General features: G+C 45.7%; 3 protein-coding genes across 3 annotated transcripts in view; 1 reads left to right on the top strand and 2 right to left on the bottom strand.

The window, feature by feature from the left end:
• The window catches only part of LOC147649087 (uncharacterized), a 193,078-nt gene that overhangs the window by 40,025 nt on the left and 129,864 nt on the right, over positions 1-23,189 (bottom strand). The gene's annotated exons all lie outside the window — the stretch shown is intronic.
• Positions 1,319-12,181, top strand: LOC147649088 (uncharacterized). The gene is given in 3 exon segments (XM_086864874.1): positions 1,319-1,363; positions 10,523-11,713; positions 11,716-12,181. Coding segments are annotated over 3 exon segments (1,656 nt in total). The 3' UTR covers positions 12,136-12,181.
• Positions 20,096-21,139, bottom strand: LOC147649089 (olfactory receptor 14J1-like). The gene has a single exon (XM_086865055.1). It carries the CDS (start codon positions 21,105-21,107, stop codon positions 20,172-20,174), a length of 936 nt encoding a protein of 311 aa, XP_086721181.1. The 5' UTR covers positions 21,108-21,139; the 3' UTR covers positions 20,096-20,171.

Genomic DNA, 23,189 nt, shown 5'->3' on the forward strand with positions numbered 1-23,189 from the left:
GCTCACATTTTCTGTCTTTTGCCCCCAAAATTCCCCAGAGCAATAAATCCTCTCTTATCCCATGCAAAAGACCTCCCTCTCGTCCTTGTCTCCTCAGAGCACAGACTGACAGCCAAAAGCCGTAGAGTGAGTACTCTAGTCACAGCTGGGCTCATCCTGCTCCTGGGGTGTGACCCACTCCTGTGCAGGCCCCAGTGACAGAGCCAGATCAGCTCCCGTGAGATGTGATATATTCTCCTTCACAGAAGCAGCACCGTTAAGCTCTCATTTAGCTTTCACCTCTCTACTTTTCTTTCTGCAGGACCTAACAACATCCTTAAACATTTCCTGAGTTGCCTGTCCCTCTGTCCAAAGGTGATGCACCCTCATCTTTTTCCTGAGTTCCTGCAAAAGCTCCCTGCCCAGCCAGGCCAGGCATTTTCCTCACTAGCTCACTCTGGTGTTGGAGTCTGAGATACAGAGTGTGTGCCCTTGTTTCTAATACTTAGTTCTAGGATTCAAAGAAACATTGAATTTCATATGACATGAAATTCATGAGCATGTTTTCATGGTGATACATGAAAACAAATGTAAAAGTTAGATAGGAAAAGTATAAGTGTGTAGATTAGAAAGTTCCTTAAATCACTGGGTGAAAAAGTAGTTTAGAGAACAGGAGACAAGATGGAAGATTTAGGGTGTTGTCTCTTGTCCTTCTTCTTTCTTCTTCATGTTCTTCTCCTAGGGGTTTTTGGGTAGTAGTAAATGATTGGGTAAAAAATGTCACAGTGCAGCACACAGGTGTTGGGTCTTTGGGTCACTAAGAAAAATAATTTAGTTGGCATCTGCTAATTGGGTAAATGGACATATAAAAGACCTTGAAGAAGATCTTTGTTAGCCATTTTACCCCTTTTCTATCATAGTGCACATAGCTCCTTGTACCTTGCAATGCTGATAAGAAAAGAATGAACAACTGAGCCCGAACAAGAGAAAACTGCCTCCCTCTCGTCAATCTTCAGTTGAAAGGGAAAAAGAACCTAATCCAAAAGTCCTTAAAGAGACAAATGGCTCCCAAACTTGGGGCACTTTGAACTGAAGGCTCCTGTTGAGGAAAAAAAAAATAAAACACCAAAAAAACCAAAACCAAAAAGAAGACAGCGGAAAGCTGGAAAAGTCCCTGGAAAGGGGAAAAAGAAGATCTCGGTAATCCCGGTGCTGGTGAGAGCGGACAAGCCAAGCCAGACGTCTGTGAGCTGTGGAATGGATCACGGATAGAGGAGCTGAGAGAAAGCTGACCCTGAGGTCAGGTAAGCCGTAAAAAGGGAGCAAAAATATGGGAAACATGTCCAGACCTGAGGGGGAGGTTTTGGCTGTCTTGGAAGCTACGGTAAGGGAGCACCCGATCTCTGTATCCACGGAGGAGCTTAAAAGCCTTCTATCCTGGGTACGGGCAGAATTCCCTAACGTGGATTCACAGAAAATTTTTACCCCAAGCCTGTGGGAGAAGATAAACGTGAGAATATATGAAAAAAACACTCTTAGAGACCAGGCAGTGACTGAACTTCTAACGGCTTCTGCAGTGCCTTATGAAGTCATGGCCAGTAAATGGGACTCTGGAACTCAGGCAAGGGACACGATGGCTCCAGAAAAACAGAAGGGTTTGTCCCAGTCAGATGCGGAATCCTTGTTCCCGCACGCTGTAAAGTCTGTGGCAGCCTTCCTGAATTCCACCGTAGCACAGGGAATGTCTAAGCCTGTTGAAAGCCCAGAGAAACAACTATACAGAGACGAGGAGGCGATTCTAAAAGGCGGGCAGAATCTGCAAAAAGGGGCCTTGGAGCTTTTGCAAGAGTGTCTGAGCTCTCTCGGAGCTGTTCCAGCGCTCGGTGCGCTGCTGCAGGCAGAAGAGGGAGGGGAAACTTCCTTGGCCGCCTGCGTGCCGGCAGCCGAGTCCCTTTCCGGCCCCAGGGGGGTGGAGGGGACAGCCCTGTCCCCCCCGGGAGGGTTCGGGAGGGTTCGGCCCGACCCAGAGCGGTCCGGGACCTCCACGGGCACGGCGGCCCCTGCGCCCCGCCTGCCAGGGCTGGGCCTGCAGCCACAGCTGTCAGTCAAAGTGACGTCAGCAGTGACGCAACCACCGCCGCAGCTCCAGACCCCGCCTGCGGCACCGCCCCCAGGCGCTGCAGCGCCGCTTTTCAAATTGAATTGCCTTTGCAATACAGCTGCAGCACAGCAACAACAGCTGGGAAAAACAACAGCTCCACCGCAGCAGATGGTTTCACTGGATACCACACAAAGCCAAGAGCCTTTGGAGCACAGCTCTGCTCATGCACAGTTCTTTCACTCTACAAATCCTCCCACAGACATGGGCTCGGGGTTACGGGACAGGGCAATACAAAGTCCAGCATCTCTGGAATGGCTTCAGAAAAATAGCCGAAAGGCAAAAATCAAAAGCATTGTAAGATGCATTGCTGGCTAATCTGCAAATGATTGCAGTCAGTTAAGCTTCAGAAAGAAGCCCCTATTGAAGTGCCTTCAAAAGTGGATCAAAAAGTTTAAAAATGTTGCATAATAGAATATATATGGATGTTGTATTTCTAATGATATCTGCTAGTTTTGTTTTTACAGAATAACAAAGAAAATGATGATACTTATGCATCCCAAAAAATTTAAAAGATTTTTCTTCTGTTTCAGTATTCCCAATACATGAAAGTTTTGAAAATGTTATCTTCTCTATACATCTGCTGATAATGAAATATTGTATGATGTAGAGTGATCAAGTATTATTACTGTAGTTACAGTTAATTTCTGCAAGATTTGAGTTGAAAGATCATATGATTAACCCTACAGAAAAAGGATTGAATGACAGGTTTCTTTCATTTCTAACCTTTCCTTTCATTTGAACAAGTGTATTGTGGATTTAGTTCAATACAGCTTCAGTAATTTCAAAGTGATGTTAACCATATATTACCCATTTGCTTGGTTTTTTGACAATTTTAATAAAGAAATTTTAATGTGAGTCTTTTTGTTATAAAAAACCAAACATGTATAACAGCATATATACCAATTTAGATTTTGGATTTTATTTAAAAAGTTAGACTTAATGTTTCTGAAAAGTACTACAAAAGCTGAATAGCAACTTGCCAAATCTGTAGTGTTGTATTTTTTTTCTAGTAAAACTGCACTCTAAAAATCCTAACAAATGTAAGCATATACCAAGCAAATTCTTGTTACAGATGGATGTTTTTAAGAACATCTGCAGTTATTATGGGTTATTCTCAAAACCAGATAACATAGAATGGTGATAAATTTGTTGCATCCCTATAATCTCTATAGTGAATCAATGTTCCTGTTATATTGTGTTCAAAGAAATGTATACCAAACTTTTAGTTGTCTTTTTTTTTTATAATAACAGAGTAAGATTAAGTCATATTTTCATCTAATATAGATTAAGTGTTAATAAGATTAATCAAAGTTAAATTTCACTATGTTTAAATTTGAGTGTTTTTTGCTTAAGTTATAATTTTGGTATTTTTTGACATTGTTTTGTTACTTATTTTTATCATAATTAATTTTTAACAAGTTTAAAATTTAAATTGCTTCATGTTTTATTGAAGACATTTGTTTAAACTGCACAGTTATTTTCCTGGGGAGATGAAGACGACTACAACTGAAACAGCTGTGACAGAACGCTGATGAACACCTACTTGTGGATAGCAGTGAATGCAGTCTGTGACACCCTTGATTTCACTGTAGGTTCTATTGTTTGTTATAATCTCTGCAGTTTTGGTTTTCTATAAGTTGCACAAAAAAAATAGTGATTGTTATTTTGTCACGGGGTGGCTTTACCTTTAAGGTGGTTTTGGGAGCTAAGGAAGTTGAAGCTGCTGGTGGCTGATGGGAGTCTTTTCTCCTGACCAATTATCGGTCATTTCTAAGAATTGACAGCAGGTTTGACCATTAAAAATTTAAGTCAACCTGTGAGCACCTCCTTAAGATACAAAGTCAGAGCTCTCTTGTTCTCTTTGTTTCCTGGCTGTGAAAGGTAACTGAGCTCCAGCTGGCTCCCGTCCCCGGCCCAGCCCATGCGGCCAGGCAGGGGCTGGGCTGGGCCTGCCGCGGCTCCCGGCCAGGAGATGGGGCCTGCGGGGCTTGCCCCGGGCTCTGGCCGGGCCAGGCCGCTCCCTGGCTCGGCTGCAGTTCTTGCCATGACAAAATTCACCAGAGACTGCCGAGTAAAGAAAGGAAAAAGCTCTTGACCTGCGGCAGGCTGAGACAGGGACCACACTCTCCAGGACAGCCATGAAGAATCTTCCATCGCAGACAGCTCCAGCCGCTGCTCCGGCAGAGATCACAGAACCATCTACAAAAGCCTGGGCAAGATTTTAACCCTTTCTTTACCCAGATGAGACTTTCAGATTTATCTTTTTATCCAGAGAGAGAAAAAGAGAGTAATCAACATGTAAAGAGACTTTATAAACTATCAGAGACAGTAAAGAAAAGAAGCTTCAGAAAAGGTAGAGAATAAGGAGATGCTTTATAAGCTGAAATATTTTTCTGCTAAAGCTATGGAGATGGCCAATAGAGTCTTGTAACAAGCTCCCTTAATTCGTGACAGAGTATATAGAGAGGAATGGAGTGTTCAAAGTTTGGATTTTGAGCAAAAGGTGGAGTAATTGTGATACAGTGAGGTACTGGAACAGAGTGAGATAAAGTAATAGCTGAAGATTTGAGGCCTTAAGAGCCAATGAGAAAACTGCTTTCCAGGGAAGCTCACAGAAACAGATGAAGAGAACTTTTGCCGTTGAATAACTCATCCTTAAAAATGACATCCCTAGATTCATTGACCCATACACACCTCAGAGTGATGTGAAATGGGAGGAGTGAACTGATGACAGATTTCCAGGCAGCTGGCATCAGAAAAATAGAAAACTATAACAGAAATAGCTTTCTTGTGGAAAACTGCATAGATTTGCAGAAGAAGACTTCTGTTTCTCTACAAAGACTGATGAAAAGACTCTAGCAGGAATTGGGACTGTTTTGAACACCAAAGTTCCAAAGTTTTTTGTCTCTATGTTGTCATGTGAACAAGGGAATGGTGGGTAGTAGGGGATAAAAAGGGTTTTCTGGAAGTTTATTCTAGTGTTCTTATTCTTGTCGTTTTGTTAATAAACTTTCTTTAGTCCTTTTTAGGTTTTAAGCCAGTTTTGCTCTTCCTCAAAGCCATATCCACAGCAAAAAATTAAGTAAGTCTTCTAGTAATTTTTTAGTTACTGCTTTAAAACCACAACAGGGGGGAGGAAAGGTTTCTGGAGGTTTTGTTCTTGTTTCTTATTCTTGTAGTCCTGTTCATAAAGTTTCTTTATTCCTATTCAATTTTAAGCCTGATTTGCCCTTCTCCTATTCCATATCTCACAGCAAGAAAGAAGGAAGTAATCTAGTGATTTTAGCTAGAGCTAAAACCCACCACCCTCAGCCACTCCTGACAGGACTTGTGCTCCAGACCCCTCAGCAGCCTTGTTGCCCTTCTCTGGACACACTCCAGCCCCTCCATGGCCTTCCTCAATTGGGGGCCCAGCACTGGACACAGCACTCGAGGTGTGGCCTCAGCAGTGCCCAGCACAGGGGAAGAATCCCTGTCCTGCTCCTGCTGGCCACACCATTCCTGATCCAGGCCAGGGGCCATTGGCCTTCTTGGCCACCTGGGCACACTGCTGCCTCATGTCCAGCCTGCTGGCCATCAGTGCCCCAGCTCCCTTTCTGCCTGGCCGCTGTCCAGCCACTCTGTCCCCAGCCTGGAGCACTGCAGGCCTTGTTGTGGCCAAAGTGCAGGAGCCGGCACTTGGTCTTGTTCAACCTCACCTTGTTGGCTTTGGGCCCTGCATCCAGCCTGTCCAGGGCCCTCTGCAGAGCCCTCCTGCCCTCCAGCACATCCACACTCCCAGCCAGCTTGGTGTCAGAATGGTTCCATGAGGCCCTGCAGTGTCACAATGGTCTCCATGGTTCCATGACACTCCGTGGAGTCACAGTGGATCCTTGGTGCTTTGGGCCCTGCAGTGTCACAGTGGATCTTTGGTGCTCTGGGCCCCAATTGGATGATGATTTTGTGAACCCTGCCTTTTACCCTCCCCAGGATATCTCTGATTAGCTGATGCTTTGGACCCTCCCTTTGAACCACCTCCCTATTTCAGCTGTTGCACGCTCGCATTTTCTGTCTTTTGCCCCCAAGATTCTCCAGAGCAATAAATCCTTTATTATCTCATGCAAAAGACCTCCATCTTGTCCTTGTCTCCTCAGAGCTCAGACTGACAGACAAAAGTTAAGCTGAGGGTGCTCACAAGTTGTGGGAAGGGTGCATTGCTCCCTGTGGGTGCTGGAGGGGGGGCCACGAACCTACAGGCCAGGATAGTTGGCTGTGGAAAGCACCCTGTCCCTGAGACTGGCCCTGGAAGTTTGATCTTTAGTTTGTTAAGTTGTTTCTTTTGCAGCAGGGGAGGGTGGGTTTTTGTTGTGCTGGCAGCTTAACATCAAGGAAAATGGGTGTGAAATTGTCAGCACAGCAGAGAGGGATCTATGTTCCAATTTTGGGTACCCTGGTGGGTGGTGTAATAAATGGAATTGATTTGTGCTAACTCAATTGTAACGGTTATTCAAGTTATTATTAGGGGCAACCAAAAGAATCAGTGTTACAAGGCAGATGCACCCCTTTACAGATGTTACATGTTAAAATTGAGGTACAGGATGTAGTCTGGAAGATAAGTGATGTCCCAAGATGAAAATGGCCTTGAGATGGACAAAATTAGAACGACTTCAGGCACTGGGCCTAAAAATCAGTAAATATCAGACTAATGAGTAGACTCACATAACAATGCTTAGTATTGTAAGAGACGGTCCGAAGATTCCCTCATCTGTCTCACAACCGTCTCAAGGACAGAGACTGCGACCCTGAATATCACAAGGGACTTGGTTTGGGGGTTTGGGCCTAGCTGAGATGGATGTTTGCTAAGTGATTGTTTGCAGGAGGTTGCACGGTACACTGCTCTCGTTCCTGCTGGTGAGCAGAGGCTTGGTAACCTGCGCAACGGGTTTTCCACGACTCATGGCTCTCATTCCTGCTGGTGAGCAGAGGTTTGTGCCTGGTACCCGGTGCAATGGGTTTTCCACAACACCTTGTCGTTGTTCCTGCTGGTGAGCAAAGACTTGCAAGACATGGATCGCTCTGTACCCTACACCTGCTCCCTGCGCAATGGAATTTCATCACAATGATCATCAATCTCATCTGGTTTTGGCCCTGCGCCCCTCGCTTTGCAAAAGACTATAAAATTATACCCCAAACTTACCTTCCTTTGAGATCTCCCCAACGGACAGAAGACTCTGCGTCGTTGGACTGCTGAGTGGACTTCGACGTTGGTAGCTATAATCCCCTTACTCTCTTTTCCTTATGCTTTGCTTTCTCTTTTCTTTCCCTCTATCGCATATTAATGCTGATGAGAACTCAATAAAGTGTGTTTTCTTGTTTAAGTCCTTGGTTTGCTGATAATCTTTTGTACTCTAAGACCGGCTAAAAGAACCACATCACGAATCCCACCTTGCGGATCGTGACATAAATTGGCGTCACGGACAGGATTCTGAGAGACAGAAGGGGTTGCAGGTTGTTGTGCGGTCTGTATCAGGGGAAGGACGTTTCGCTTCAGCCGCTCAGCCTGCCACGCTGGTGAGCAGTGTCTAGAAAGCAAGGGAGGCGACTCGAATTTCTCGCAAACTGCACACGCCCAGGTGAAAAGCACCCCTACACTCATTTGAGGGCTCTGTCTTCAGAATTTTACACGGGATCTTTGAGTACAAAAGGTGGGACTCACTGTTTTTTTATATGCTGACTGCTTGGTGTAGCGGAGAGACAACTTGAATTTTAACATAAAGGGGTGCCTCCCAAGCAGATTTGGTCTCTTCATCCATACAGGGACGCGAAGGGTGACGTGGCAAAGGCTGCGTCTGTGAGTAACTTAAGTCTTACCTCCCTGTAGTGGTACTGGGCCCTTCACACACAAAGATGAGTGAACACTCTGAAAACTCTAGTATAAAAGATAAAGCTGCATTCATTGCTTTGTTAGCAAAACACAATGCTAAGCCCACCCCAGCTGGAGAAGAATGGGCTCAAAATAATTAGTTCAACCTGGAAAATGTAACTGATAGAATTTGTTCCCTGCAACATGAGGCAAAATTCAAATTTGGCCGTAATAAAACCAAAATTTGTTCTGTATTGGGAGCTTGCCTTATGTCAGCTGTAGAGGCTCGCACGAGACAAAGGCAGGAAGAAAATGCAATTATTGAATCCCTACAAAATTTAGTTGAAAGTCTGCAAAATGAAAATAATTTCTTACGAACTGCTCTGAGTGAGGAGTGTGCCAAAAATTCACAGTGTGCTGATTCCTTTAAGGAGTCGTTGGAAAAAGAAACTCCTCAGATAAATTACATATATCCTCAAGCAGAATTACATTTGGTAAAAAATTGTGGTGAAAACTGTTGCTCCCAAATAAGACCTTTGATTAAAACAGAATATAACTATATCAATGATGAAGATCTTGATCCACATATAACCACTAAAGAAATCCCGTACACTGCTACTGAATTGGCTAAGTTAAAAAAGGAGTACGGGCGTCTCCCTCACGAGTCAGAGACAGAATACATATTCCGAGTGTCTCTCACAGGGGGAGATCAAATTTGATTATCTGAACAAGAAGCAAGTGGTTACTGGGGACATGGTGTTTTCTTAACAGGAGATAACCGCAAACCATGGTCCCTAACACAGCGAGCTGCATATTGGGTAGGGGGATCTTAACCCCCTGGAAAGGGAAGATCCTGTAGCTCTAACTGGCTCCCCAGACCAAATTCTCGAAAACATTCATAAGGCAGCTTGTCTACAACTGATTCATGAAAGAAAATTAATTGTTGGTTCTGAATCACCAGTTTTGTTACCTGTGAAAGCTGAAATTATGACCCCTTTAATTTGTGGTCTTCCAGAATCACTGAAACATACAGCAATTCTCCTCCAAACAACCATAGATAATATCCTTGTGGGAGGAGATGAAAAAGAAGTAATAAAAAATAGAGATGCTGAAAAGAGGTACACTACCTGGGAAAAGGGATTGTTGGTAGCTAATCCAGCTCTCATAGAAGTAGAAAAAATTACACAACAACAACCAGTTGCATTAAAAGGCCCTTTTGAAATTACTAAGACAGTCACTACTGGGACTCTCCACCCTGACGGGGTGGCCCAGAGGGCCTCAGTGAGAAAGTGGTATGCCCAGATTGAACATGACTCTAACATCTTCTCAATAACAGAAGGAGCTGTAAAAAATCAGGTGACACAAAAAACTGAGAGCTTAAGTAGCAGCCATGACAAACCTGACTTGATAATTAAAGAAACCCCTCTTAACATAAAAACAGAAAAGGGTAGGCTGATTTCTAGCCTACAGTATTGGTGGAACTTGGGGGTGAAGAAAGGGGTACCGAAGGGTTTAATGGTTAACCTGCCGCTTAAAAAATTAAGTAAATTGGTCTCTCAGTGGCAGGATTCCAGCCCCATTGTACCAAGCGCTCCACCTCACCCTCAACTGATTCTGGGCAGTGAGCCAAAGCAACACCACTCACAGGTTCTGGACAGTGAGCAAAAACAATCAGCAAACTCTTGGTTCACTGATACCTCTGCCAAACGAGAGGGAGAGGTGTGGAGGTGTGGGGCAGTAGCCCTCCAGCTTTCCTCTGCTGAACAAATCGTTACTGAGGAAGAAAGCAGCGCTCAGGCTGCAGAGCTGATAGCTGTTTGGAGTGTTTTCCAACATGAGGTACAGAATACCTCTCCTGTCTGTATCTACACTAACTCCTATGCTATGTTCAAGGGATATACTGAGTGGCTTCCTTTTTGGCAACAAAAGGACTAGGAAGTAAACAGAATTCCAGTATGCCAAAAGGAAAAGCGGCAAGAAATTCTACGCTTTCTGCTGGTAAGAGTGGGTATTATATCTTGGTTAGTCCAAACTGAAACTTTTAAAAGAACTACAGGAGAATATGCATGGGTAACCTCCGATGCCTTGAGGATAGAGCTTTGGATAAAGACCCACTGGATAATTCCATCATTCTAATCTCCTGCCCCTATGTGGCAGACTCTGTTTTGTTTATTTTCTACAGAAGAACACCGAGGGACATGAAGATCAGATAAACCATGAATTTATAGATTTAAAATAAATGCTGTAACAAGGTCTATATTAAGTGTGATAATCACATACCATGGTGTAAATACCCCTTTTGTGCTGAATGGTAAAACTAACGTTTTCCCTTCTTTTCTGTTAACTCAAGGTGATGACGTTTCAATACGCTGCAGACTGAGTACCGGATCCCACACTGAGCCTGTACACAGTCAAGTTGCCGGATCTCGTGGCCAGGTTATATCTTGTGAAACTCGGAATCAAGATTGTTGGCTGAATTTAACGGCTGTACAATTGTCCTCCAAAGTCGTGTGTGGTAAAAACAATAGCTTAATGTTCAGGTTGTACTACCTGCCACACAACCACCAATTAGATTGACTCCAAAAATTTCTGAAATTGGACCCTATGTAATCAGGAAAACTGGCCAACAACAAATGCTATTTAATCCAGCGTGGTCTATCAAACAAGTTAAATTACTAATGCAAAACAATGTCTCAGAAATTCAGTCAGCTTGTTCACCTTTTTTGCAAACTTCCTTTGAGGGGTGGACAACCTGGTTGCGAAAGCGAAATTCTTTTCACAAACGGATGACAAGAGATATAACCGGTGTCGTGGGATCAGGACTAGGAATTTTGAATAGTATTGATTCAGAAGTATTGATGAATAAATTGGCTGTTGCAACTAAAGATTTGACCAAAATACAACAACCACTGAGGTCATCTTTAACTGCTTTGGGAACCCAACAGTGGTTGCTATCAAACATATTACCAAATTGGGAAAGGGTAAATGTAGATGATCACAAATTAATAATTGATGCACTCAGTGCTACCCAAAACAATGTTTCTCTGGCTCTTAGCTGTATTCAAGCCCAGTTGTGGATGCAGTCAGTTGCTGCATTAATTATCAGAGAGGGTGAAGAAGGCACCTTTCCCACTGAGATTCGGGAAATAGTCTGGGACAATGCCAATGATTTTGAAAAGGAATTTCTATCTTGGTGGAATTTGGTAAATTTTACCTATGATCCCACCACAAACACAGCCACAGCTTTTGTGTTGACAATACGTAATGCTTCAGTACATTCAATCTTTCCTATCATTGCATTGGGGCTGAATCATGACGGAGCTGTTCTCTATCCTTTAGAGCACAGGGAATGGGCCCTTCAGGCTGGTGGGAAATGGCAAACTGTTGGTTTAGAAAATTGTATTGTCCGGGAACAACAAGGGTTTATCTGTGAAAGTAATGCAATCAAAGCTCAAGACATTTGTTTAGACACAGAACAGAATATCTGTCATTTTGAAATCCATCCTAATGACACTTCTGAAACAGTGCTTGTGTATGCAGGCAATGGATGTGTATGCTTGAGAACTGCTTGTGATAGTATGCTTGTAGAAAACATAGTAGTGGATACTAAGAATCATTCAAATTTTTGTGTATGCAATTTTACTGAGATTATAGGTTGTGACTTTTCTTATTTAGCTCCAGTTACTTCATATTATCTTTTGCAGTATAATTACACTTTGATTCATCAAGTTTAGTGCCTGCTCCAATTGGAATGAACTTTACTCTGGTAAGGCAATTGTTGCTTCACCAGGATTTAATCGAAATTTTGGAAAAGATCAAAAAGGATGGACAAAAGACCTTAGTTACCGTTCACCACAATGTGAAAGGAATACATCGTGTTCTGGAAAGAGTAAGGAAAGATGCTGAACACGAGTGGTGGGACACTCTTTTTGGGTGGTCACCAACTGCTACAGGTGTTTTGAACAAATTGTGTCATCCCATCATCGTCCTCTTGGTTTTAGTTTTACTTGGTTTTGTTCTATCAGCAATTTTGTACATCCTGAATTGGAGAATGATGAAGCGGTTGACACAATTGACTGCCATAATGGATGCACACAATATGATTGGTACTTTACATGTTGCTGATACCCCTAAGGTTATCGATACTCGATGAATTATGCAGGCACTACAATAAATAATTTGCCATTGCGACTATGAGGTTAATCATTTTATCATGATGTATTTTAGAATATAATTTATTGTTTGTTTTAAGATAAGAAACCAATATGTAAGTCTTAGTTGAAATTATATATATGGAATAGTTTTTCTTTGAAATCAACATATTGATTTTCTTATTATTATCTCTTTTTCCTTTTTCTGTCCCTTATCTTTTCCCTACTACCTGTCTCTGTTTTTTCTGGGATATACTACCAACTGTAACGAGTCCTGAAGACTTCAACGAAGAATTTGCAGCAGCACTACAACATCGTGCAGAAAGACCTCGACGATTGTGAGCCACGGGGTGGTGTAAGAGACGGTCCGAAGATTCCCTCATCTGTCTCACAACCGTCTCAAGGACAGAGACTGAGACCCTGAATATCACAAGGGACTTGGTTTGGGGGTTTGGGCCTAGCTGAGATGGATGTTTGCTCAGTGATTGTTTGCAGGAGGTTGCACAGTACACTGCTCTCGTTCCTGCTGGTGAGCAGAGGCTTGGTAACCTGCACAACGGGTTTTCCACGACTCATGGCTCTCATTCCTGCTGGTGAGCAGAGGTTTGTGCATTGTACCCGGTGCAATGGGTTTTCCACAACACCTTGTCCTCGTTCCTGCTGGTGAGCAAAGACTTGCAAGACATGGATCGCTCTGTACCCTACACCTGCTCCCTGCACAATGGAATTTCATCACAATGATCATCAATCTCATCTGGTTTTGGCCCTGCGCCCCTCGCTTTGCAAAAGACTATAAAATTATACCCCAAACTTACCTTCCTTTGAGATCTCCCCAACGGACAGAAGACTCTGCGTCGTTGGACGGCTGAGTGGACTTTGACGTTGGTAGCTATAATCCCCTTACTCTCTTTTCCTTATGCTTTGCTTTCTCTTTTCTTTCCCTCTATCGCATATTAGTGCTGATGAGCACTCAATAAACTGTGTTTTCTTGTTTAAGTCCTTGGTTTGCTGATAATCTTTTGTACTCTAAGACCGGCTAAAAGAACCACATCACGAATCCCACCTTGCGGATCATGACACCAGGGGCCTCTGTGACACTGCAGGGCCTCAGTCAAGGAGTGCAAAGGTCTCAAACATTCCTTGCAGGGTTCTGCCCTGGGGAAGGGGAACCTCCTTGGTGGCACCTTGGGCTGACACACACTTGATGAGTGCGTCTGTTTGCAACAATGAGACCTCAGAGTTTCAGATTACTTCAAAATAAAAAGGGAAAAACCTCTCTTTCCTGAGTGCAGGCAGCTCTCCAAGCAAAGCAGGTCCCAGGTGAGGGAGGACACAGAGGATGGGGTTGGGGAATGTGGAGCAAGGCTGTCCACACTGGCTCACACCTCAAGGCACAGCTTCTCTGAGCAGGCCAGACCTCCTGAGGAGAGACCCTGGGTCAATATCAATCACAGAATGCTGCAATCACCTCTGCTCCAAAGAGAGCAGGAATAAAATACATCCTTTAGAACAGGAATGTGCATTTCCTAGAAGCTGTTATCAATACATATTATAATATTGGCTTTTCACAAGGATTCAGATGAATGCTGTATGTACCACGTTCCAATGGCTTTGCTGTAACAGTCGATAGAGGATGTTTGAACTGTCTGCTCAGTTGGGATAACTCCAGTGAACAGATGATGGGGACCCTGCTGCTATCAACACTCAGCGGCTGTGCAAAGAAGGAGCCAAGGCCCAAATTCAAAGGGGAGAAGAAGAGGATTAAAACCACAAGCCAAGACACAGGCATGCTGTAAAAAGGCAGACCCAAGGAGTGGCCATGCTAAACAGTTCCTGGGAAATGTAAAGTAGCTAATGGAAAAGTTTGAATATGCATAAAGTCTATGAATGTGCATCAGGTGATGCAATAGAAATGGGATATAAAGGGTGTTTCCAAAACACCAGGGGTGCTCTTGGCAGAGGGCCAAGCACCCGGCCCTTTTAACCCTTTGCTTTATTGTCTTTGTCTCCGTCTGACTTTCTTATTAAACCTTGCAAAATTGACCAGGAAAGTGAATGTTGTTGTCGTGGTTTTAAACCACTAACTAAGAAAATTATTTACTTTTTGCTGTGAGATATGGATTAGAATAAGAGCAAAACAGGCATACAACTTAAAAGGGAAAAAAAAAGAAAGTTTATTGAAAACCACAATAATAAGAACACCAGAATAAACTTCCAGAAAAACCTTTCCATCTCTTATCCACTCACTATTCTCTTGTTCACATGACAACAGAGACAAAAACTCTGGAACTTTGATGGTTAAAACAGTCCTAATTCTTGCTAGTATGTTCACCAGTCTTTATAGAGAAACAGAAGTTTCTTCCTGTTAATTTATGGAGTTTCTCACAAGAAAACTATTTTTGTTATAGTTTTCTATTGCCCTAATGTTAGCTGCTCAGAGCTGCTATTATTAGAGTTCACTCCTCCCATTTTCACATCACTCTGAAGTAAGTATGGGTCATGTGTCTAGAGATAACATTTTTAAGGATAAGTTATTCAAAGGCAAAAAAAAAGTCTTCTTCATCTGTTTCTGTGAGCTTCACTAGAAAACAGTTTTCTCATGGCCTCTCAGGGCTTCAAATCTCTCAACAGTTTTCTCATGGCCTCTCAAGGCTTTTAATCTCTTAGTACTTTACTATACTATAATTACTCTTTACTCAAATTTACACTTTGAACACTCTAGATCCTATATCATGAATTAAAAGAGTTCTTTTCAGGACTTCATTGTCCATCTCCATAGTTTTAACAGGGAGATATTTCAGCTTAATTAAAGCATCTTCTTAATTCTCTACCTTTCTTGAAGCTTCTTTTCCTTCTTGTCACTGGTAGTTTATAAAGTCTCTTTTCATGTTGATCTTTCTTTCTCTCTCTCTCTGGATAAAAAGATTAATCCGCAAGTCTCATCTGGGTAATGAAAGAGTTAAAATCTTGCCCAGGCTTTTGTAGATGGTTCGAGGATCTCTGCCGAACAGGAGCTGGAGCCGTCTGCGATGGAAGGTTCCTCATGGCTGCTCTGGAGCGTGTGGTCGCTGTTTCAACCTGCTGCAAGTCCAAGGCTTCCCTCTTCTTTCACTGGGCAGTTTCTAGTGAATGTAGTTACAGCAAAACCTGCAGCCGAGCCAGAGATCGGCTCGGCCCGGGCCGGGCCCGAAGAAAACCTTCCCCAGGCCCCCCCATCTCCCGGCCGGGAGCCGCAGCAGGCCCGGCCCCATCCCCGCCCGGCCGCATGGCCTGGGCAGGGACGGGAGGCCTGGAGCTCTGCCACCCTTCACAGCCAGGAAACAAAGAGAGCCCAGAGAGCTCTGCTTTTACATTTTAAGGTAGGGTTCTCAAGTTGATCCCACTTTTCAATGGCCTAAACTGCTGTCAATTCCCAGCAATGACCGATAATTGGTCAGGAGAAAAGACTCCAAGCACTTCCCAGCAACTCCAACTCCCTTAAAGGTAAAGTAACTCCATGACAGTTGTTTTTCACAGGTGCCCAGATGGGAAATTGAGACCTAAAAAGAAGAATTGGCAGGAAAAGGAACAGTTTGGCTCAAAACTGGGGGTTTGAGCCACAAAAAGGGGCACTTTAGATGTAAAAATGAGAGTTTGGATTCAAACAAATCGGGAGTCTGACTTTAAAGGTCGACCCAGGTGAGCAAATGAGAGCCTATAAAAGTGTAATTTGAGTACTCAGGTGAGAAATATGGATCCAAAATCAGAATTTGGGCCAAACAATAGGAATTTGGGTGCCCAGATGGGAAGTTTGGAACTAAAAAAAGGTGAGTTTAGGTGCCTGGATTTGAAATGTGGACCCAGAAGAGGGAATTTGGCTCCCAAAGGAACAGTGTGGCCCAAAATTTGGGGTTTCAGCATCAAAAAGGGACAGTTTAGATGTAAAAATGAGAGTTTGGATTAAAACAATGGGAGTCTGATGCTAAAAGGTGAACCCAGGTGAACCAGTGGCAGCCTGGGGGGAAATCTGAGGCAAGAAATAGAGATGGGATGAAAAAGGGGATTTGGGGCCAGAATAAAAGGGAGTTTGTGTCCAAAAGTGGAAATTTTGGGCCAAACTGGAAACAAGGACACAAAAATGGGAATATGGGTTCAGAACTCAGAAATTTGGACCAAAAAAGGAGAATTGGGGTGCCCAAAAAAAGGGAAGTTTAGACCCAGAAGGGGGAGTTTCGGCTCTGAAAGGCAGAATTTGGGCCAAAAAAAGGTTGACTGGAAGCTCCTGGAGTGGCCCGGCTGGCTCAGGGATGAGGTTTCTCTTCACTCTGGTTTCCAGCCAGCAGATGTTTGTGGGGTTCACTGATTTTCTTCAGGAATTCCAGTCTTAGCAAGCGAGTAAAGAAATCAGGGGGGGACTCTCTCCCTGGTTTGCATTCCACAGTTTATTTCTGTGAAGGGGAATCCAAAGGGTGAAAGACAAAGGATTTGGGGTCTGGGGGTCTCTTTTAACAGGGTTTCTTGGAGGGAGGGAACATCAGAGAGAGAAACAATTATTTTTCTCAGCTAGTACATTTACAAACTTTCTACAAATCAAGGTTACACACACCTAGATAAGAAATAACAGACACCAACTTCTTCAAATGGCCACAAAGGTGTAGGAGTATTCTCCACAGAGGGGCAGAGGGGCAGAGAGGGGGGCTTGGTTTCCTGGCAGCACAGGGGGGAAAGAAAGGGAAGGTGAGAATGCCCTCTCAGCTTCCACAGCTCAGAGGCATTCTGGGACAGGAAAAACAGAGTTACAAACTCCCGGGTTGGAAAGAAGGGTCTTTCTGCTGTCACCCCCGCGCTTTCCTGGGCCACCGAAACTTCAAGCAGCTGGAAATGCCAGCAGGGTCTTATCTTTACTCTATCCAGCCTCTGGCCCTGGAGCTGAGGAGAAAAACTTCAGTGACCATGGGAACCTGACTCCAGGGAAGCAATAGGAGAAAGAGAAGTGTGGGGGGGAATCACAACTAAAATAGGGGAAAAGATCCATTTCAAGCTATCAACTACTAACAGAAACTAACTTAACAACATTCTAACAACTTTACCACAACTAAAGGTGAATTTGGGTGCCCAGATAGGAAATGTGGACCCAAAAGGGAAAATCTGGCTCCTAAAAAGAACAGTTTGGCCCAAAACTGGGGGTTTTAGCAGCAAACAGGGGCAGTTTGGATGTAAAAATGAGAGTTTGGATTAAAACTATGGGAGTCTAATGCTAAAAGGTCAACCCAGGTGATCCAATGGCAGCCAGGGGGGAAATTTGGGTCAAGAAAAAAAGATTTAGGAAGAAAAAGGGGATTTGGGGCCAGAATTAAAGGGAGTTTGTGTCCAAAAGTGGAAATTTTGGGCCCAAAAATAGGATTTTGGGTCCTCAGGTGGAAAGTTTGTACCTGAAATGGGAACATTTGGCCCAGGAATAGAGAATTTGGGCCTAAAAATGGGGAATTTGGGAACTCAGGTGGGATATTTGGACTGAAAAATAATAATTTGGGGCCAAAAATGGGGACTTGGGTCCCAATAAAGAGTAATTTTTGTGCCCAGATGGGAAATCTGGAGCCAGAAGTGGGAATTGGCCTCCCAAAATAGACAGTTGGGCCCAAAACTGGGGGTTTGAGCAACAAAAACTTAGTTTAGACCCAAAAAGGAGATATTGTTTTAAAAAATATTAAAGTCTGATGCTAAAAGGTCAACTCAGGTGAGCCAATGGCAGCCAGGGGGGAAATCTGGGGCAAGAAGGGGAGATTTGGGATGAAAATGGGATTTTGGGCCCAGAAAAAAGGGGAAATTAGGTTCAAAAGTGACAATTTGGGCTCAAAAGTGGGAATTTGAGGCCAAAAAAGAACATTGTGGGCACTCAAGTTTCACATTTGGATGCAAAAAGAAGAATTTGGGCCTGTAAAGGAGGAAATTGAGCACTCAGGTAGAAAATTTGGATGCCAGAAGTGGAATCTGGGTCCAAAAACCAGAAATTTGGACCAAAAAAAGGTGAATTTGGGTGCCCAGATGGGAAATGTGGACCCAGAAGGAGGAATTTGGCTCCTAAATGGGACAGTTTGGCCCAAAACTGGGGGTTTGAGCAACAAAATGTGCCAATCTGGATCTTAAAGGGGTAGTTTAGATCTTAAAAAAAGGAATTTGGGGCCAAATAGGAGAGTAATGAAACCAGGAGCTTGTCATTAACTCATGTTAATGAAAGTGAGGACATGATTATAACTTGAACCAGCCCCACATTGGATTTGGGGCTGAGCCCAGGAGCCTCAGGCACTGAGAGAAGGGTGAAGAAGCTGCTCCAGGAGTCCAAAGGCAAAGTGCAAGTCCCTTGGAGCATCAGTGGCCCCAGGGAGGGCAGGGAGTGGCAAAGGCTCCCCAGGGAGTGGGGAGAGCAGATCCTGGAGGCCAGGGCTGCAGGGAGCCAAAGGCTGTGAGCAGGAACTGCAATGCTGAGCAAGCCCTGGCTGGCTGGAGGCAGCAGAAAGGCCAAGCCCTGAGCCCAGGCCTGGCACAGCAGGGCCTGTCCCTCACGGGGGGCTCGGGGCTGTTCCTGGGGCAGGGGGATGTGAGGGGCAGCAAGGACAAATGCCATCAACCTGGGGGACCCTGCAGATCCTCATGGAACCAAGGGCCAGCGTGAGCCAGCAGGGCCTGACGCAAACAAGAGGCCCCTGGGAGCCTGCGGGGCTGCAACAGCCCACAGCACTCCAGTGATGGCGGCAACCAAAGGCTCCTTGACTTGCCTTTGGTGCACGGGACAAACCCCAGCAGATATTCTCAAGGGACACAGGGGCAAAGAACATTCTTAGTTGCAAGGGACCCCCAAGGACCAGCAATTCCAGCTGTCAAGTGAATGGCCCACACAGGGATTGAAGCCACAGCCTCGCTGATATCAGCACCATGCTCTGACCAACAGAGCTCAGAGGTGAAAACCACACAGAATTTTACTGGCAAAGTACAGAGAACCAAGGAACTTGGGCAAAGCATTTAATACAACATCCAGTTGAACATAAAACACTTTCCACAGCAGTAACTGCATTAAGTTAGCCCATTTAACCTGCAAACCTTGAACACTTGAGGTGTGTCCTGGGTTGATTATGATGTTAAATTGGATCCCCATTCGTCCACCTAACCCAGACACAGGTTTTGTATTTTTAAAATTTCATCTACAAGTAAAAGTGAGTGGAAAAGAAGCACCGAGTCTGTTATCAGACTGTACTTGCTCCCCCCGCATCGGGAGTTTTGACTACAGCACAGACAGACAACAAGACACAGATCGCCTTGGCTTTCCAACTAGCCGGAGCAGAGAGGTCTTCCTGGACTGTTTTCTTTCCCTTTTTCTGAAATGAATCAAACCTGCTCTGGACTGGGGACTCAGGGGAGCACCGGGAGCTTCCACCCATGCACTACTGGGAGCCCAGCTTGGGCAGCGGCATTTTCCAGCGCCAGAGGGACTGATAACAGAGCCAACACCCCCAGGAAAGAGACCCTCTGAAGTTTGTCATCTCTTCTGAAGGGCGAGAGGTTTTGTAATTGGATATCATTCATTTTTGTGCTGGGTAGTGTTGTGCCTGTGAAATAAACAGGTTTTTTCCACTTCTCTTAGAGAAATCTCTTCCCGAACTGGCTGGGGGGTGGGAGAAAATGGCCACGTGGGTTTGCTTCCCGGGGGGAGCCCCACTGGAGGTTTTCTCCCAAATTTGCCCTAAACCAGGACAAGATGTTAAAGTACCCAAAATCATTCACTGCAGAGCCAGAGAAGCGCTGAGGAATGATCCACAAAACACAGGTCAGGGCAGGCATTTGTTTTTATTTAAATGCACAGGGAACAGACCTCTTGCAGGTCTTTGTGTTTGAAAATAAAGGTAGACATTCCTGTAGAAATACAAAAAGTAATACTACAGAATTTGTAAAACACACAACAATAGTAAACAAAGTTACTGATTAATAAATGTACAAATAGGGAATAATAAGGCTGAGATTCAAAAGAGTTACATTCAAAAGGCTCTGCAGCACAAATGAGAGTTCAATACTTGTGAAAATACAGAGTCATCAATTTTCTCAGGGCAGCCCTGAGCTCCTGGTTCCTCAGGCTGTAGATGAGGGGGTTCAGGGCTGGAGACACCACCGAGTACAGAACTGACACTGCCAGATCCAGAGATGGGGAGGAGATGGAGGGGGGCTTCATGTGAGCAAATATGACAGTGCTGAGGAACAGGGAGAGCACGGCCAGGTGAGGGAGGCAGGTGGAAAAGGCTTTGTGCCTTTGTCCCTGCTCAGAGGGGATCCTCAGCACAGCCCTGAAGATCTGCACATAGGAGAAAACAATGAACACAAAACAGACAAGTGCTAAGGAGGTAGTAAAAATGGAAACCCCAAGTTCCCTGAGGTAGGATTTGGAGCAGGAGAGCATGAGGATGTGTGGGATTTCACAGAAGAACTGGCTCAGGGCATTGCCCTGGCACAGGGGCAGGGAAAATGTATTGGCTGTGTGCAGCAGAGCATTGAGAAAGCCACTGGCCCAGGCAGCTGCTGCCATGTGGGCACAAGCTCTGCTGCCCAGGAGGGTCCCGTAGTGCAGGGGTTTGCAGATGGACACGTAGCGGTCGTAGCACATGATGGTCAGCAGGAAATACTCTGCTGAGATGAAGAACATAAAGAAAAAGAGCTGTGCAGCACATCCTGAGTAGGAGATGGTCCTGGTGTCCCAGAGGGAATTGTGCATGGCTTTGGGCACAGTGGTGCAGATGCAGCCCAGGTCAGTGAGGGCCAGGTTGAGCAGGAAGAAGAACATGGGGCTGTGCAGGTGGTGGCTGCAGGCTATGGCACTGATGATGAGGGTGTTGCCCAGGAGGGCAGCCAGGGAGATGCCCAGGAAGAGGCAGAAGTGCAGGAGCTGCAGCTGCCGCGTGTCTGCCAGTGCCAGTAGGAGGAAGTGGCTGAAGGAGCTGCTGTTGGACATTTCTTCACTCTGGGCATGGTGGACTGTTGAAAGAAGACATTGAAAAGCTGGGACAGATTTCCTTGTGGCAATTCTATGCTAATTTTTTTTTTAAATTTGCTCAAAATTACTTGTCTTTCTTTGGGAAATTTTGCTCACTTTTTTATTTATTTCTGAGCTTGAGTTTTGTTGCTAAGTTAGTGCCCTTTTCTGTGAAAGGGCAGAAATCCTCTTTCAGCATTGCTCTCAGCCTGAGCACTGGGGAGCCCAGAGGGAAATCAGGGCTCCCTGTGCCCCAGGGCACTCAGACCTGCTGGTCCCACACAGGAGCCCTTTGATCATTACACCTCCCTCTGTTTCAGGGTGGCTAAACATAAAACATGCCTGAAAAATAAAGCAGCCTCTTTAAAGGGTCCAATTTCAAAATTATTTTCCTGAGACGTCTTTTTGTCTCAGTGCAGCTGGACAGGGAGGGATATCCAGGGCTGGGCTGGCTCTCTGCCTGGAGTTGTGCCTATTGGGAGCTGTTTCTCTCTATCCAAGCCTTGTCCCTGCCAGTGCTCCTGAGCCCAGCCCAGCCCTGGGGGCTCAGCTCTGCCCTGCACACCCCTCCCAGCACAGGCACTGCCCAGGGCCATCTCCCTGCCAGCAGGGCCTTAAGTGCAGCTCAGACAAACAGAGATGCTGCAAGCCAAGGTGCTGCTGCTGCTGGCTGTGGCTAGAGGAGGCTGAGGAGGCACTTTGGGAGGGAGAGCTGAGGCAGCTCTGCTCATGCCCAGGGTGACAGTGCAGGAGTCTCAGTGACACAGACCAAGCTGACAGCCCCTTGCCCTTTCCTTTAGGAGAAAGCCGAGAGCAGCCCTGGCCATGCAGCACCATCTCCACAGCAGGAGGAATCTGCCCTGATGGGGGTCGCTCCTTCCCCCTCCAACTTCTCCCCAGCACCCACGGGGAGCTCCCAGGCAGGCTGAGAGCTGGCCCTGGCAGGTGGCTGATGCCCTGGCCTGGCAAAGAGCCCTCAGGGCTGCAGGAGCTGCTCTGCAGGACAGCCCTGGGCAGCCCTGGCTGCAGCCCCAGCTTCAGCCCCTGCAGCCGTCCCTGGCAGCAGGAGCCGTCCTGCCCTGTCCCTCTGAGGGTGCCCAGGGCAGCCCCGCTCTGCAGCACATCCTCCCCAAACCACAAACGGCAGCAGAGCCATCCCTACAGTCATGTCAGTGCTGTCATGGGGCAGCTTTAGGAGATCCCCGCAGCCAGAGACTTACTGTGCCAGCAGCTGGGAGCATTTCTCCATGAAGAAACTCAGACTTGTCCTTCCAGTTGCTTTAAGGCACCCAGGTAGCTGCAGGCAGTGCCCTCAGCCCTGCTGGGCTGGGAGAAAAGCTGCTCATCAGGAGAAATGCCTTTTTGAAGCTCTTCTTGGTTGCCAGGAACTGCCTCTGTGCCAGGAGCTCGGCCCAGCTCAGCAACAGCACCAGGACTTTAATGACCCTCTCAGGGCTTTGGTGTTGTTTCCACCTGACTCAGTCCCTGAGAGAGTGTTCAAAAAACTTCTCAAGAAGTTTAACTCAATGTTAAATTGGCACTCCAGTTTAAAGTTTCAATTCAAAGTTTCTTGAAGTTTTAATGGGTGGGGAAAGTGTCCCCAGGTTCCAGGGAGAGCAGAACACTGCAGGCACTGATGACAGGTGGGGACAAGCAAGGGAAAGGTGTCTCTGGTGCTGAGCAAAGCTGGATGTGTTTCAGGGGTGCCAAGGGCCAAGGGCTGAGCCCCAGCCCCTGGCAAGGCAGATGCTGTCCCTCCCTCATTGCTCAGGGCTCTTCCCGGGCCACTGGCACGTGGGGATGTGCAATGCCAAAGGCAGCACCATGGGGCGGCCCCTGCCAGGCTGCTGAGCAGGGACAAGGAGGCAATGAGGCCCCAGGGCTGCCAGGGTCACTTGTCTCCTCCTCATGGCTCAGGCCCAGGCCCAGCAGCCATGGCCAAAGGGCTGCACAAGTTGCCTCTGGCAGGGCCTTGCAGCTGCTGCCCATCCCTGTGCCCTCTCCAGCCCAGGCTGCCCTACGGTGTCCATGCCCTGCGCCTCTGGCCCTGCAGGCTGTCGT

The sequence above is a fragment of the Cyanistes caeruleus genome, chromosome 28 (genome assembly GCF_971803275.1).
Source record: "Cyanistes caeruleus chromosome 28, bCyaCae1.hap1.1, whole genome shotgun sequence".
NCBI classification, from domain to species: Eukaryota; Metazoa; Chordata; class Aves; order Passeriformes; family Paridae; genus Cyanistes; species Cyanistes caeruleus.